At 51.3% G+C, this 13,965-nt stretch overlaps 4 protein-coding genes across 4 annotated transcripts; 2 read left to right on the top strand and 2 right to left on the bottom strand.

Moving 5' to 3' along the window:
* Nucleotides 1–37: 37 nt before the first annotated feature.
* On the bottom strand, nt 38–2,488 carry POX_b03137 (uncharacterized protein; the record flags this gene model as incomplete). Its single annotated transcript, XM_050112040.1, has 1 exon — nt 38–2,488. One exon carries the CDS (start codon nt 2,486–2,488, stop codon nt 38–40), a length of 2,451 nt encoding a protein of 816 aa, XP_049972386.1.
* A 593-nt stretch (nt 2,489–3,081) lies between these two features.
* On the top strand, nt 3,082–4,149 carry POX_b03136 (uncharacterized protein; the record flags this gene model as incomplete). Its single annotated transcript, XM_050112039.1, has 1 exon — nt 3,082–4,149. One exon carries the CDS (start codon nt 3,082–3,084, stop codon nt 4,147–4,149), a length of 1,068 nt encoding a protein of 355 aa, XP_049972385.1.
* Nucleotides 4,150–5,528: 1,379 nt separating this feature from the next.
* On the bottom strand, nt 5,529–9,627 carry POX_b03135 (Autophagy-related protein 11; the record flags this gene model as incomplete). Its single annotated transcript, XM_050112038.1, has 3 exons — nt 5,529–9,266; nt 9,348–9,459; nt 9,560–9,627. The coding sequence occupies 3 exons, from the start codon at nt 9,625–9,627 to the stop codon at nt 5,529–5,531; spliced, it is 3,918 nt and encodes a 1,305-aa protein (XP_049972384.1).
* Nucleotides 9,628–9,788: 161 nt separating this feature from the next.
* Nucleotides 9,789–10,807, top strand: POX_b03134 (uncharacterized protein; the record flags this gene model as incomplete). Its single annotated transcript, XM_050112037.1, has 3 exons — nt 9,789–9,993; nt 10,185–10,356; nt 10,438–10,807. 3 exons carry the CDS (start codon nt 9,789–9,791, stop codon nt 10,805–10,807), a joined length of 747 nt encoding a protein of 248 aa, XP_049972383.1.
* Between the last annotated feature and the right edge of the window lie 3,158 nt (nt 10,808–13,965).

Here is a 13,965-nt window from a genome sequence, read left to right as displayed (position 1 = left end):
AGATCACGATAAAGCTCGCCAAAGCCACGTGCAATCCTCAAAGATATTCGTCCTCGTCCATCGAAACCTGGTCCTCAACCCAGGGAGACTGCACTTCAACCCGTGGAGGCTCGTCGCGCGGTGTCCACACCGGCTGATGTGCCGTTGAGATCCGTTGCGGTACCACCGTCTGACCAGGGGAAGTCAACCAGGGAAATGAGACGGGGGTTCCGTTTACACGTATTTCACCCACGATATTCCCCAGCTGGGGCGGCTCATCGACGTAGCCATCCCAGACACCCAGTAATTGCGCCATGAGTTTGAAAAAGGCCACCAGGATAGTGACTGCGGGAGTCAGGAGACTCTGCAGGTGAGACCAGCGCCAGAGCATGCTGACGGTGACAAAGGGAAGATCGGGTGCATCGGGCTGAAGGCAATTGCCCTCGCACCTTTCAGCGACGAGTGGGTGGGAGTATCGGTCCCACATCAGCAGTTCGATGATATACCAAGTTAAGATGGAGAGAATTGCCCAGCCTAGCTTGGTGAGTCGCCGGCGCTCAGGATGGTGGGAGATCGTCCACAGTCGAGGTAGCGGGAAAGAGGCATATACTCGGCTATTTTTAACGCTGGGGCCGGTACGGTCTGCACTGGATTTCAAGGATGGAGGAACCAAATCTTCTTTGGCAGATGAGCCTCGACGAGACACCGCGGTCGCATCCCGAGTGACGTGCTCTTCCAGACTGTTCAGTCCTTTCTTGACCTCGTTGATGTTCTTCGCAAGCGAGTGTAGTTTGTCATTCAAACGCTCAATGTCCACAGAGCCTTGTCCATTGCTACTAGCAAGCTCCAGCCTCTTGAGGACCTCCTGTTCGTAAGCAGCTTCCTCGGCCTCCTCATTTTTCAACTCGGTCTGATCCTCCATGATTGCCTGAAGTGATTCGATTGTGTCATCTCCAAGATCAAGGCCCTCTTTACCGGAGCTCATTTCCTCGATGACTGTTTGCAGGCCACTTTTGGGCAGATTCGGTCGACTGACCTTTACCTGTTCGATCGATGTAGCCTGCGTTTTAGGGACGGAATCCTCCTTTGTGGAGAGTGGTTCCTTCGTGACTCCCAAATCCGACTTTGGCTCGTCCGCTTGCATGTTCCCAGCCGACAACAGCTCCTGCTTGTCCGGTTTCTGCTCCGATTGTTTCTGTAGTGATGGCTTCTGCTCCAGGACAGGTGACTGTGATTTCCCCACGGGGGCGCTCGATGCAGATGGCCGCACAATATCCTTGGTCAATTCGTGAGGAATTTCAGCCACCCTTTCGGGCACCGGGGTGTCGATCCAGGCACCCGTCACCCTGGGTGTCTTATCATAAATTCGTCTCTCAAACAGCTTGGGCTGGTCTGGCGTCTGCATTTGTTCCGGCTTTGGACTTTCGGTCCGCGCGAGCTTTCGCAGCAGAGATTGTGAATCCCGTGTGCTACGCGCGACAGCATTCGCCTTGTTGAAGCCAGAATTCTTGTAGACAACAACAGGCGTGTTCGGCACCTGGAAACCTTCGTCCTGCGGAGCACTTTCCAGACCATTTGCTCTGTCTGCCTTGGTGTCTTGAATCTCGTCCTGAGAAAGGAGGCTTGCCGTACGCTTGCCAAGAGTGCTGCGGCTAGGAAAGCTGCCTCTCGGCGGATTATGCGAACCATATCTGGGGGCGGCAAACATGTCTTCGTCCTTCGTTTCTTGGGGTTCCGAGGTTGTGCTTGCGCTCACATTTCGTAGCCATTCTGAGCGGTGGCCAGCTCGGCTTCCCCAAGTACGGGGCAAATTCAACGACGGTCCATCCTTGTCATCTTCCTCAGATATTTGTATTTGTTCTTGTTCTTCCCTCCGTTGAAGATTGTCAGCCGTCAGGGCAGTGCGCGCCCCGACTTTGGCTTTGCTGAACACCGGCGAGTCCTTGCCCGTCACCCGTCGGAGCCGCTGCTCGTCTCGCGCATAGTCGGAGGTCCTCCTACGGGGCGAGTATTCGTTGCCAAAGCTTGCTTCCGAGAATGCACGGCCGTCGGCTTCATTGTCTTGCACTCGAGGCGACAAACGAGTGAGGTGGCTCATCGGACGCGTGTCGAAGGGAGATTCCCAGTCGTCCAACGGGTTGTAGTCAGCCCCCGTCCCGTTATATTCCGTCCTCCTATATGAATCGAGCAGTTCATCAGGGTTGTTGAAACGCTCAAATGGCGGCGAGCGCGCAGCGTTGGAATCGCGATGTTGTCGGGGACTAGCCGTCAGGCCCAGTCCGGCGCCATCGTCAGACATGCTGGCGCGCGAAGTGGCACGGTATGCTCCGGCAAGTGTACCGGTGCGAAACTTTGGCCTGGTACGCGGGTCATTGCGCTTGGAAGGAGTTGGAAAATTGGAATTGTCGAGGTCAAACTCGTAGCTGACGTCTCGAGCACGCCCAAATGGCGAATGGGGATGATCGGGTTGTGCGAGGACATCGCGGTCGCGACCGTAAGGAGCGGCCATCATGACGGAGGATCGATGAGCGAATATACTTGTCCGCAGTCATGCGGAACAGCAACTCCACTGTGAGAGCGTCTGTTGTCAAACATAGATTGTCTGTTTCTGGGGTGAAATAGTCCAGAGTATTGGATCGCCATCTGTAAGGTACACTCGCAAAAACAAAGCTCCCGCATTCCCCGAAGGGGTTAGAGCGTCTTCCGACAAGCTTCACGAATTCCACATGCGTCACCGGGCCTTTGCGATTTGCTTTCTCATCGTCTTTTGAATCAGTAGCACGACCTCTTTTGCATCCCCCGTGTCGTGTATTTTTAGTTCTCTTTATTTGCCAATTTTACGGTCATTTGGTGCTCGTGACGGGTGGGCTGTGCGGTCATGACTTGCTTCCTCGCAAGTGACTCGAGAAGGGGCGGCATGTGACCCACTCGCTGGCTTCGATCATTTTCTATTATTTCAACTGCCGATGATCAATCAAGTCATCCGGTAATATCATTCATCGCATCCTGATGATTGTGCCGACTTCAGGACCTGCGCGAGGTTAAGTGGCAAGTCATTGAATAGACCCATTGTTCGCCGCCTCCCAGAACGTCCTACACACTATGGCGAAGTCCTCGCGCCGAAAGACCCCGAGGTCAACACCGGTCTCATCAGGCTCATCGACTCCCAGCTCCACCTCGTCTGGCCCAATTCCACCTTTCGTCAAGGCACCCGCGATCCTCAAGCCTTTCCTCGAACTACTCTCCTTCGACGAGGTGTACCTTGTCCATATCGACTCGACGGGGACGGATCTGAAATGGCAAACATTTATCGTGCCAACGGTGGTCAATGTGATTGTGGCAGCAGTGATAGCTCTTCGTCTTTACATGGGCTTCAGCACGTATCCAGCACTGGTGGCTATCGTGCTGGGAATGGAAAGCTCGCTAAGTGTAGACGTTGCCTCGACTTCTGGAACTGAGCTGGCGAAGATCACTCTTCGTCGTGTGGCCACCGTCATGTTCGATTACATTCTCTTGACCAACTTCCTCTCCTGGCCTGTAGGCTTCATTCTTGGTCCCGTGAGATGGCGCCGCGCCATTGGCTTCCGAGACCGCGAAGTGATTGTCCGTCGCAGTAACCGCAGCTGGAGCAAAGATCTCGTGCGCAACAAGTGGATTCGTGACAATGACGCGATGCGCGATAAGATTGTCGGTGCCGTCACCCCTGATCGTATCGGGAAAACGGGATATCTACTAGTTGATGAGGACTGGGATCTGGACTACCTGGCCATGATACGCGCTCATGCGCTCGTTGACTTGACCCGCAAGGGTGAAGGGGTGCAATTGGATGAGTTCCGTACGGCGATTCTGGTGCATACCGACGCAGATGGGTGGCTGATCTGGCGCGTCGCGGGCGAGAACACGCCCGCCTCAGGCGCAAAGTCCGCTCAGCGAGATCAAATCCTGGCATTCAAGGAGCGCTTGACGGCGATGGGCAAGGAGGACTTGTTCTTTCGCTGGGTGGAGCTGGTGCAATGGGAGAGCTCCCAGTCCGGTGGGTTTACGCCTGATCGGCAGCGATCTGCTATGTTGCAGGCCAAGCAGATGTTCGACGAAGAGAACGTTGACTTTAGTGAGTTTTGGGACGAGGAGTTGGCAGGATCAGTGAGCAAGCAGGAATCGTCAAAGTAAGCTGCATGGGGCTCTGATATCCAATCTCCTTCTTCCTCTGCCCCCGACTTTTGTATCCAGATTAGCACCTCACTTTCAATCCCATCAAGTCAATGACGCAGCAGAGACGATCTGAGGGCTTGTAGTCATATTGCCTCAATTCGTCATGACTCGACTCCAGAATTATCCATCATTCCTCACATAATACCTCCTTCCTGCTTGGGGCCTTCCCTGCGAACCGTAGAGGAGCTCGCACATGCTCCACATACAGCTATCTTGTTTTCAGAGCACCTGTGATCTGATTCCCCATATCCATATTCAAAGATATCCATATTCAAAGGCAATTGGGTTTCGGTCTACTATCTTAGGTGCAAGACATTCGCAAGTTCATGGATAGGTAAGCATCAAGATTTCTCCACACAAGACTAATTGGGGTGGGAGAAGAGAGGGTTCATCATCGAGTCAACATACGGCTCCAAGACGTCCCGAGCCATCGTGCGTGAACTGTCTTTAGACGTCCATGATAACGATCCATCTATCTGGAGAGCGTAAGATCAAACTGCAATGTCAAAGTGAGTAAGGAAATATACGAGAGGGAGGGCAGTAGAAAGTGTACAAAAGGTTGGGACAGAAGCCCAAGCCCGTGACCGCTGGAGAAGCCTTGGAGTATATGGAGGAAGAGGCAAAGCTTCCAAGCACGGAAAAAAAAGCAAGTTCCCTCTCGTTGATATGATTGAGTGTCTCTTGCAAATGTCTCTCAATGAGCAAGCCCTCATTTCACCCTGATAATCTGTGCCCTCCTCAAAGTCCAAGCAATTCTTCAAGCGCATCTGAACGAGCAGAAAAGAATTCACAAGGCCCCCCGTGATCGAGATTAAGGCTGGATTGCTTTCCTGGCCCCGAAGGCGCGCGAGGTTGGGGGTTTAAACTTGCATCGACATCCCTCGGTGAGCTTTTTGAAGGGCAAGACTAGCCTTTCAACCCCATCAGCCTGGAACCCGAACAAGAAAGAGAATCGTACGAACAGGTCAATGATCCTTCTCACAGAACATTGATTGTTAATGACGAGTGGCTCAAATATAGGAATGCTTTCGTGTGAAGCCGCTAGGCTTCAGTATTCCAAAGTAGCTCATTTGGGAGGTTCAAATGCAAGATCTATGACGTTCCATCCTCGAATCTATAATCAAGAGACCACAATTTCTCCCATGGCCGACGGCCTCCATTCGAACGACGTGGCGAGACTGACTGAGGAGGCGACCCCTGAGATGGGGTGATCGGACCGGCGTGGAGGAATTGATTTGCGGGCGTGGAAAGCTGGGCTCGATCTCGATTCTAGGGCTCGCATCAGCTTGCTGGTGTAATGAGAAGGCCCGGGAAAAGACAGAGATGTATCTCACTTTTCACGGGCCGAAGAGTAGATCACGGCGCACCTCATCGGGTGCCAAGTCAGAATCACGAGGTTGGGTGCTAGACTCTGCTTCGGCTGGACGCACGAGATTGGAACCCGAGTCGTTGCCTACCTGCGAGGGCGTAGATGAGCCCCGTTTCGAGTTCGAACTGTTGCGACGGCTTTCAAGACTCTTGGATAGGGTCCGTGCGACGGTACTTTCTTCGGTGGTCCGCTTGAGACGAATGCTGCCCTTGGCGTCCACATTGGCCGAAGCAACTGTACTTTTGGCAATTCCGGGCGTCGCTGGAGCTCCCGGTTTTTCTTCCATGGCGTCAAGAAGATACCAACGAAGGCCATCGGACAGCTCAAAGGGATTTTCGTCAATCGAGGCACCGTCGCTGGCATCGCCGAGCGAGCGCCGATCAGGTGTGACACTGCTGAGCGACTTTGACAGGTCGACCACCCGTTCCTCGATCTTGCTGATACGAGCCAACAACCAGTCTCGTGTCTGTAGTTTGTGAGAATCTTGCTCACGAAGGAAGTAGTGCGGCGCTCCGACGTTGAAAGCGGCCCATGAGCGGATAGCTTGGTTGCGCGTGGGGAGGAAAAGAGCAAGATCCCCCTCCTTGAAGGATCTATATGCGATCTTCTCATGGGCTTCGCTTTGCACTCGGTGATACTTCTCACGATAGACCTTGGCTTCTTTTTGCCACTTGCGCGCCAAAGTCTCGATATCTTTGACCCGTTTGACAACCACATCTCCGAAGATTGCAACGTCAAACTGCTTCAGACTGTCCATGAACGTAATGAAACGAGTGTGTTCATCTTCGAGGCTTTCTGCGCGCATCCAGTCAAGAAGGCTCGTATCAGGCCTCGCTGTGACGATGCCTGATTGAGCAATGCTTTCGCCAAGCGTTGAGGAAGTGCTCAGCTTGGATGCACGCTGAACGAGCAAACGACCATCTTGCTGGATGATTGCGAAACCAAGCTGCTCGAGCATGCGTTCCAATTTCTCAACCTGCGTATAAATTTGCCTAGACAATTCATGAGCTTTATCGCCGCGGGCTTCGAGTCGCGATGTAGCGTGCTGATTTGTTTGTAAAACATCCTCCATTCTTTTTTCCCAATCTTTACCCTTATTTTCTAGCTCTTGGGCGTGGGACTCGGTGTCGACCAACTTGCGTGTTAAATCCGCACAGAGACGTTCGCCCTCGGCGATTTGTTCCCGCAAGGCATCGGATCCATTTTCGCCGGCTGAAACTTGAGTCTGCAGCATGTTGAGCCTGGAGCGCTCTTGGTCCAGTTCAGATTTGACAAACTCGAGATTCGACGCTTCTTCTTTCAGCTGCTGCGACAATCTACTGATTTCAGCCTCCCGGTCTTCGGCGACCTTGAGCCTTCCCTCGAGTTCATAAGATAGTTGTGAAATTTTTTCCTCGAGTTCTTTGTTCTCGTCCGTCAATCTCGAGGCATTGCTCTCCGCATTTCTAGCATGGATCGACAATCCCTCAGATAGAACCTCGATGGCTTTGATCATATCGGGTAGCTCGGTCGGTACCATTCCACCGGGTGAAAGAATTAGGAACGCTGCCTGAAGAGCAGTCCAATATTCCCTTTCCTTTTCACTCAGCTCACCGCGCTGACACTTCAAATCATCGAATCCTTTTTGGAGCTCGGCTTCCCTGCTTTGGAGAGAGGCGAATTGATTGCTGAGATCTTCCGCCCTGCGGTCAACCTCAGCGGTCTGGGCACGCGCTGCCTGCAGGTCAGTGTCCATTTGCTGAAGTCGCTCTTCCATCTCTTGTCTCTCGTGGTCTCGACTATCAACAAGCCGGTCAAGCTCCTCCTCGACCTCTTCCGCGCGAAGTCTGAATCTTTTCAATTCCACATCCAGGTATCTTCGCTCGTCTTCGAATTCGCGTTGTCGCGCTTCAAGATTCCCAATGAGATCCTGCTTGGTTGATTGAGCTTCTTGATACTTGTCCGAACTCGATTGACGCTCAGCGTGAGCTTCCTTGAGAAGCCGTTGAACCGTTTCTCTCTCCGCATTGAGTTCAGCTTCCAAGGTGACAATGCGTTGAACCAGAGCTTTATCCTCGGGGGACTGAGTCACAGAGACCCGCCTTGATGAGACAGAGGAGCGTCTCGAGAGAGCGTCGGGGTGAGGTGATGCAGGTGAGACGGAAAAATCATTTCCAAAATTTCCACTTGAAGGACGACTCATATGGCTTTGGCGATGGAGTAAATCCTCTAATTTTCGAATGCGGCTGTCGGACCCCTTCAATCGCTCTTCTAATTTGACTTTCTGCTCTTGCAGACTTCGTACGATCTCATCGCCACGAAGCAGCATTGAGCTTCGACTGAGATCAAAGACGCTGCCATTCTTGAAGGCTTTCGCTCGTCGCCTTTGCTGTCGTGTTGGCTGATCCAGATCCTTGAGCTGGTTGCCTAGCTCGTCGGCGACGTCCGCGAGGGAGTGCTTATTCCGCAGATCATCGATATATGTCTCAATCTCTGCCCGAGCGACTTCTGGCCAATCGGTGTCCTGCATCTGAAGCTTGATCTCTATTGCTGGTGTTGTGGTGTCTCCAAAGGAAATAAACTCGCCCATACTCTTCACCCACTTCCGTCGACGCCGATGCTCCTCATCTCTGAGGACGGTCATCTCCTCTGCTAAACATTCGGAATCGGTCTTGATCTTCTCGTTCCATTCACGGCGCCGGACGGACTCGATGAGCACTGATCCGTAAATCAGTGGCATCTGGAAAACCGCGTAGAGAATGTCGAATGACTTGGTGTCAAAGCCCAAATCGGCAAGCTGAGCGTGAGCGTCTGCCAGGCGTGACTCGATGGATGATATCGTTCGCATCTGCCGCAAAGCGGCTTTCTCAGCATCGTTTCGCTGGCGAAGTGCCCGCTCCAAGGTTTGGTAGACATCGCTGCTGAGATCTAGTAAGGATGGTAATAGATTTTGAGTGTGATTGAAAGCAAGTCTGGAAACATTCGCCAGCGTCTTGGGGTTGTTTTGCAGGCCAAGTACGTGTTCGTAGTCAGAACCAATCTTCTTTGCAAGGGTCTCTACCTCCTCCAACAAGCCAACCTCCCTATCTGCCATATTTGCGACCGTCTGATCCACCAAGGCCTGTGTGTCGGACGCAATCCCACCAACGGCTTCTTCAAGCGCTCGGACTTGACCAGCAAGTCGCGGACACAGGTCCGACGCATCTGCCCCTGCCTGATACACTTCATTGGCATCCACAAAGTCCCGGAGCGTCCCTGTTGGCTTGTGAGCATCCTTCTTGGGCGTGGATGGTCGTCCAAGCATCGGAAAATCCTTGCGTGCTGGAATCTTCTCAAGTGAGCCGAGGGCGCGTTGCCAACCGTCTAGCGCGGCCTGCTGCTCCTCAAGAAGATTGTTGGCCCACGTTTGTGCCTCCTGAAAGCGATGCTCAAGGCTGCCCACGTGCGATTTGAGGTTCTCGAGCGCGACACCTACGGCACGGGTGATGACATCGATTCGGTCATGATGGTCCTTGGTCTTGTTGTCCATTGATTCGCACTGTGAAGCTAGCTCCCTGGCCCAGTCTTTTCTTGTTTTGAAGAGATTCCGCCATGATTGAAGGTCGTTCTGGTCAGCCAAGGAAGCCGGGGGCCTCTGTGGTTGAAATGGCTCTGTAGGCTGAAGCCCAGGGACCTCAAAGTCGGCCGGTTCGCTGACATACTGCCGGTCGTAGACGAAGATTTCGGTCTAAGTTGCGAAGTCCCGCAGGTATGAGTTTGGTGTCCAGTTGACAGATTCACCGAGGGCAAACTTCGAAGCTCTGCGTACCTCGGTCGCCAATGTTTGAGTCTTGACATTCTTTCCTTGCGCGGTCATCAATATTTGCCTAGAGATCGGAATGGACGTTTGCCGGGCAATCCATGTTCGAAGCGATTCCGGTCTAGTCACAGAAAAGCAGGCTTAGCTTTCAAATCCAGCGCAGTCTAGGCTCGAGGGCTGATAGCTGTTCCTCCCCTCGTCTATCTGGGCTTTTGACATACGAAGCAAACACGACCGGATCCGCCAGTAGGTGCTCTCCCGAGTGAGCGATATAGATATGTAATGGCATGATTAATTTCCCCTCCACACCGATGGCGCAAAAGCTCCGGAATCTAGGGCCGTGGGAGGGGGGAAGCGATTTAAATGGTGGTTTGATCGGGGGAGACTGACAAGAGCTCTGCAGTTGCTCGGGGCTCCACCGCCCTTCGATCATATCACAAGGCAGGGCACATGCTCACCCGCCCACGAGATCTCTTCATGGCGACTCCGCACGGCTCAACAAGGACTCATTTGCTCTCGAATGAGCAAATCTTACTGAGTTATGCGGCAGATGACGTGCAAGATATCGTGACCTTGTCTGAAAGAGAAGAGTTGGTGCTGCAGCTGGCCAGACAAGTTCAGGAACAAAAGTTGGAGAAAGCTTTACTTGAGCAAGGTGAGGAGGCCCTCTATGCGGGGAGTGCATTTTCCTCCCGAGACTTGTTGTTCGTTGATCTTTTACAATGATGGACGTCTGTTTCTTTCCCTTTTTTTAACTATTTTTTCATCGAGAGACATCATTCATCGCTTTTTTTTCTGCTTTTTCAGAGACCGATGTTGGACATATTACTAAAACATTCTTTACAGACCTCGAATCATTATCTGGGGACGATGTTGACGAACAGCTTGCGATCGCGGAACGCGAATTTCTGGAGGCGCGTGCTTCATACACAGTTCGAAGCAAAGCTACGCGCACCGTCTTGATGACCGACCCCATACTCAAAGCCGTTCACTCAAAGGCAACCATTCCTCCAGAACGGTGAGTCTTGCTTCCCGCTTGGTCGGCAAACCAGTTGGCGTTAGGTGGCGGAGTTGATTCTGATTCACCTTCACAATACAGCGCTCTATTTCATTTGGTCAACCGGCGTGACGTACTCGCTCTCGCCCAAGAAAACCTCTCGTCCGCTCATAATTTGATTCTCAAGCAATTGGACGAACTCAAGGTCGCCAACCTGAAAATCAACCAGGAAAATCAGGAGCTAGTGCGCGAGCTCCTTGAGCTCACCAAAGACGACTCATCGTGGCGAGAGCGGCTTGAGGATACTAATCTCAAATCGCAGCTAGACCAGCTGGAGAAAGAGTACCGAAGGAGCAAGGCGAAATGGGACACAATGAAGAATATAGCCAGTGCTATCGTCGTCAGCAGTGGCCTCGATTGGGCAAATGACGATACGCTTCGCGCACTAGTGCTGGACGAAAGTGATGATTGAATGATGATGAGTTACCACATAGCACATGCATTCATCCTCTAGCATGTAGTATCCACTGTAGAAAATAAGAATTTTCCGCTAGTGATCTATTTGACAAGTGTGCATGTAAGAGATCGGCGTTCGGCGGGGGATGTCTCCATCAGCCTGCATCCATCTTCTACATAATGCGCCTTCCCATATTTACCTTCCTTGAGTGAAATCCTTCGCTATTGCTTCAGCTACAAGGGAAACAGATAGTATCAGTCTTGTCCAAGGTCACACCCTACCGACAGAATCTGTAAGTTTCTATTTCCGAGCTTCCGCATCGGGGATACCTAGGGAGCGGGAGAGACATATTCCTCCCCGGTGTGGAGGGGGGTGGCTTCGAGTAAACACCTGCTAAATGTAGTACTAGTTGCTAGATATAACAGGCACGCAGATAACGCACAGCGCTTGTACGAAGCCCCATCATTGATGCGGATAATATGGACAGTGGGTAGATATACATCATATCTATGATAGTGCTCCATGAAGCATCCATCCAGGGTGCTATGCACTCATTCCACTGATTCCATTCCAGCAACCATACTATGCGGCATACGGATATATATCAGTGGAGTCGTAGATGCTATGCAATGGATGTGCGGAAGGCCTAGAGGCCGAGGCATCAACCTGAGCACATCAATAATGATGATTGTTATAAGGTGCGTGGGAATTAAAAATATACTGTACCTGTGACTGACAACAGCCCTGTCCTCAGTAAATCAGATAGATATCTATTAGAGAACATAGTCCATTAAACACGAGAATGCCTACCGAATGCACGTCTACCCATATACAGACAGTAGGAAGTAACAGTTGCATAGTACATTTGCCAGCGCAATGTGCAGTACAGTATTATTTCTATGACGCCCAAGTCCCCAAGGAAATATGGAAAGCTCAAGAACATGAGCTTCTGTCGGAAAGAAATATCAATCTGGACGGAAACCAGGCAAGAGATTCTGTCCAGCTAGGTATATTATGAGTCTTGGCAAGAGTTGGAGCCGATACATCAACCCGAAATTCAGGCGGCCAGAAGCGTTCAAGCTCACGTGGTGTTCAGAGTAACCGGGGTTTCATGATTTGGCCATGTATCGTTTGTACTGTTGAACCGCTGGGCGTGACGCGTCGTAGCGCGACATGGAATACCACAGTCGTAAAGCCTATGTGTCATACACAGTATTATTGTAATACACGGTATCTTTCCCTCGGAACAGCGCGCACCGGCGCACCATACTGTAAAGGACGGAGACAACAGCCTGAAGATGTCAGACTAACGTAAGAGGTCGTCCAGCCAGTTACCCCTTTGTTGCCGCCTCCGAGGCGCCTCGTATGCTCAGGTGGACTGCTGTGGCACAATCACACCCGAGGTAATGATGCGAAAGGTAAGGCTTTGATAGTATCAAGACAAGCAGAGCGCATCGTTGCTATTGCTGCTATATTCAAATGGGGACAGCGGTCCTCTGAGAGAGTCCCCCTTCCACAGTCTTTATTGATACCTTGATATCGTCGATTCCTCCCACCCTTGGGACACGACACAGCCTGCTCCTTGCCGCTCCTCCCCGAGATTAGCCAGTGACCTCCACTAGTCAGTAGATTCAACATGAATATAAGATGCCCCAACAAATTCAAACTGGACATAAGTTAAAGATCAACATCAGCGTTATTGTAGTACTTGCATTGCTCCTAGCGAGACTGATGCAAATGTACTGGACTGAGTTTTTGCAGGAAGCACTAATACATGTGGACATGAACGGCCCAACTGGCCTGGCCATTGTATCGAATTGAGTTTCTTCGCCCTTGGAGAAGATTGCAAAGGCAATCTTGTGAAACCCGCCGATCCACCAGAGCGCAAATTTGGGGGCTGGACCAAAGTATGCTGATTGCTGACGATTGCTATTGAGGGTGCGCCGACCATGTCCATAAGAGAGCGAGTGCTCAAACTAGTCTCGCAACGGGCACTGCCCCCCGGAGCCCGACAGGTCCTTACCTTGAGCTACTGAGCCTGAGCGCTGTAGGCTTATGCATGACCAGAATGACACGGAAATTCAATCCAGAACAGCAGGAGGTAGATTAAAGTTCATATCAGAGGTGATACGATACATACATACGCAAAGAGAAGAGCTCATGCTCTCGACTGCAGACTCAGATTTCGATAGCTCTTGCTGTCTTTATTCCAGGCGATACGACGATAGAAAAATGAAAAATCGATTTTTTTTCTATTTACTAGGTGGCTGCCCAGCAACCGTCCCGCATAGAGCTTCGCTCCTTCAAAACTGATTTATCAATATGCGGCTATGTGCGTCGTTTAAATTTTCCTTTGGCCAGATTGCCAGACTCCATTTTCCTTGACGAATGTAGTTTTCGTCATAGCTCCGTGCTTCATCGATTGGAAGTACCACTACCAGAGCTTTCAGCTTTCGTCCCAGCCGTTCGACAATACCATAACTGACGTGATACAGCGCCAATTGCTGGCTACGTAAAGTATTTTGTAAACGCAGAGCTTATGTATCATAAATACCTGGCCACCTACAGTACGGTACCATAGGATTTTCCTGCTCAGCAGGATGCTCTATACACATTGACATGTACAATACAGCATATATGCGTCCTTCGACCTATTCCCCACTAAATATACGGTACTCTCACACTGTAGCCTTTGTCATTGGTGCAGTCGGGTCCTCATCTCTTCACACATCACGCGGGTGTTGCCACTAGGGCCTACTGGCCTACAGTACTGTGCAAGCAGGTAGTGCAGATTTGTAGACTATCGTCCGTCGCCATCGGGCAAAAGCGTAATAATACACAGTGGCTGCGCCGGACGCGCTCCATCATGTAAAAATTGTATATCCATATTTAACGTGCAGTGTATAGCTTAGGTAAGTTTTTTCTTTCCATTTCCGCCAGCCATTTCCTGCGTCGTTGTCCCGCTGTGATGAGGTACGCTCTACGGCCAGTTTTGAAGAAACGCTGCCATGCGCGAGATGTGACAGCCCACTGTTAAACTTGAAATTGCTCTCATCATAAATCTTATTAAGCCTTTATGGATGGATATCTTCACCGAGTCTGAAGATAGAGGGTTGAGCCCAAGAGCGAGCCGAGGCCTCACAGTATAAAGTACAGGACTAGTAGACAATCCT

This window comes from Penicillium oxalicum, chromosome II, assembly GCF_001723175.1.
Source record: "Penicillium oxalicum strain HP7-1 chromosome II, whole genome shotgun sequence".
Taxonomy (NCBI): domain Eukaryota; kingdom Fungi; phylum Ascomycota; class Eurotiomycetes; order Eurotiales; family Aspergillaceae; genus Penicillium; species Penicillium oxalicum.
The sequence above is the reverse complement of the archived record's forward strand: the minus strand, read 5'-3'. Positions and strand labels throughout refer to the sequence as shown.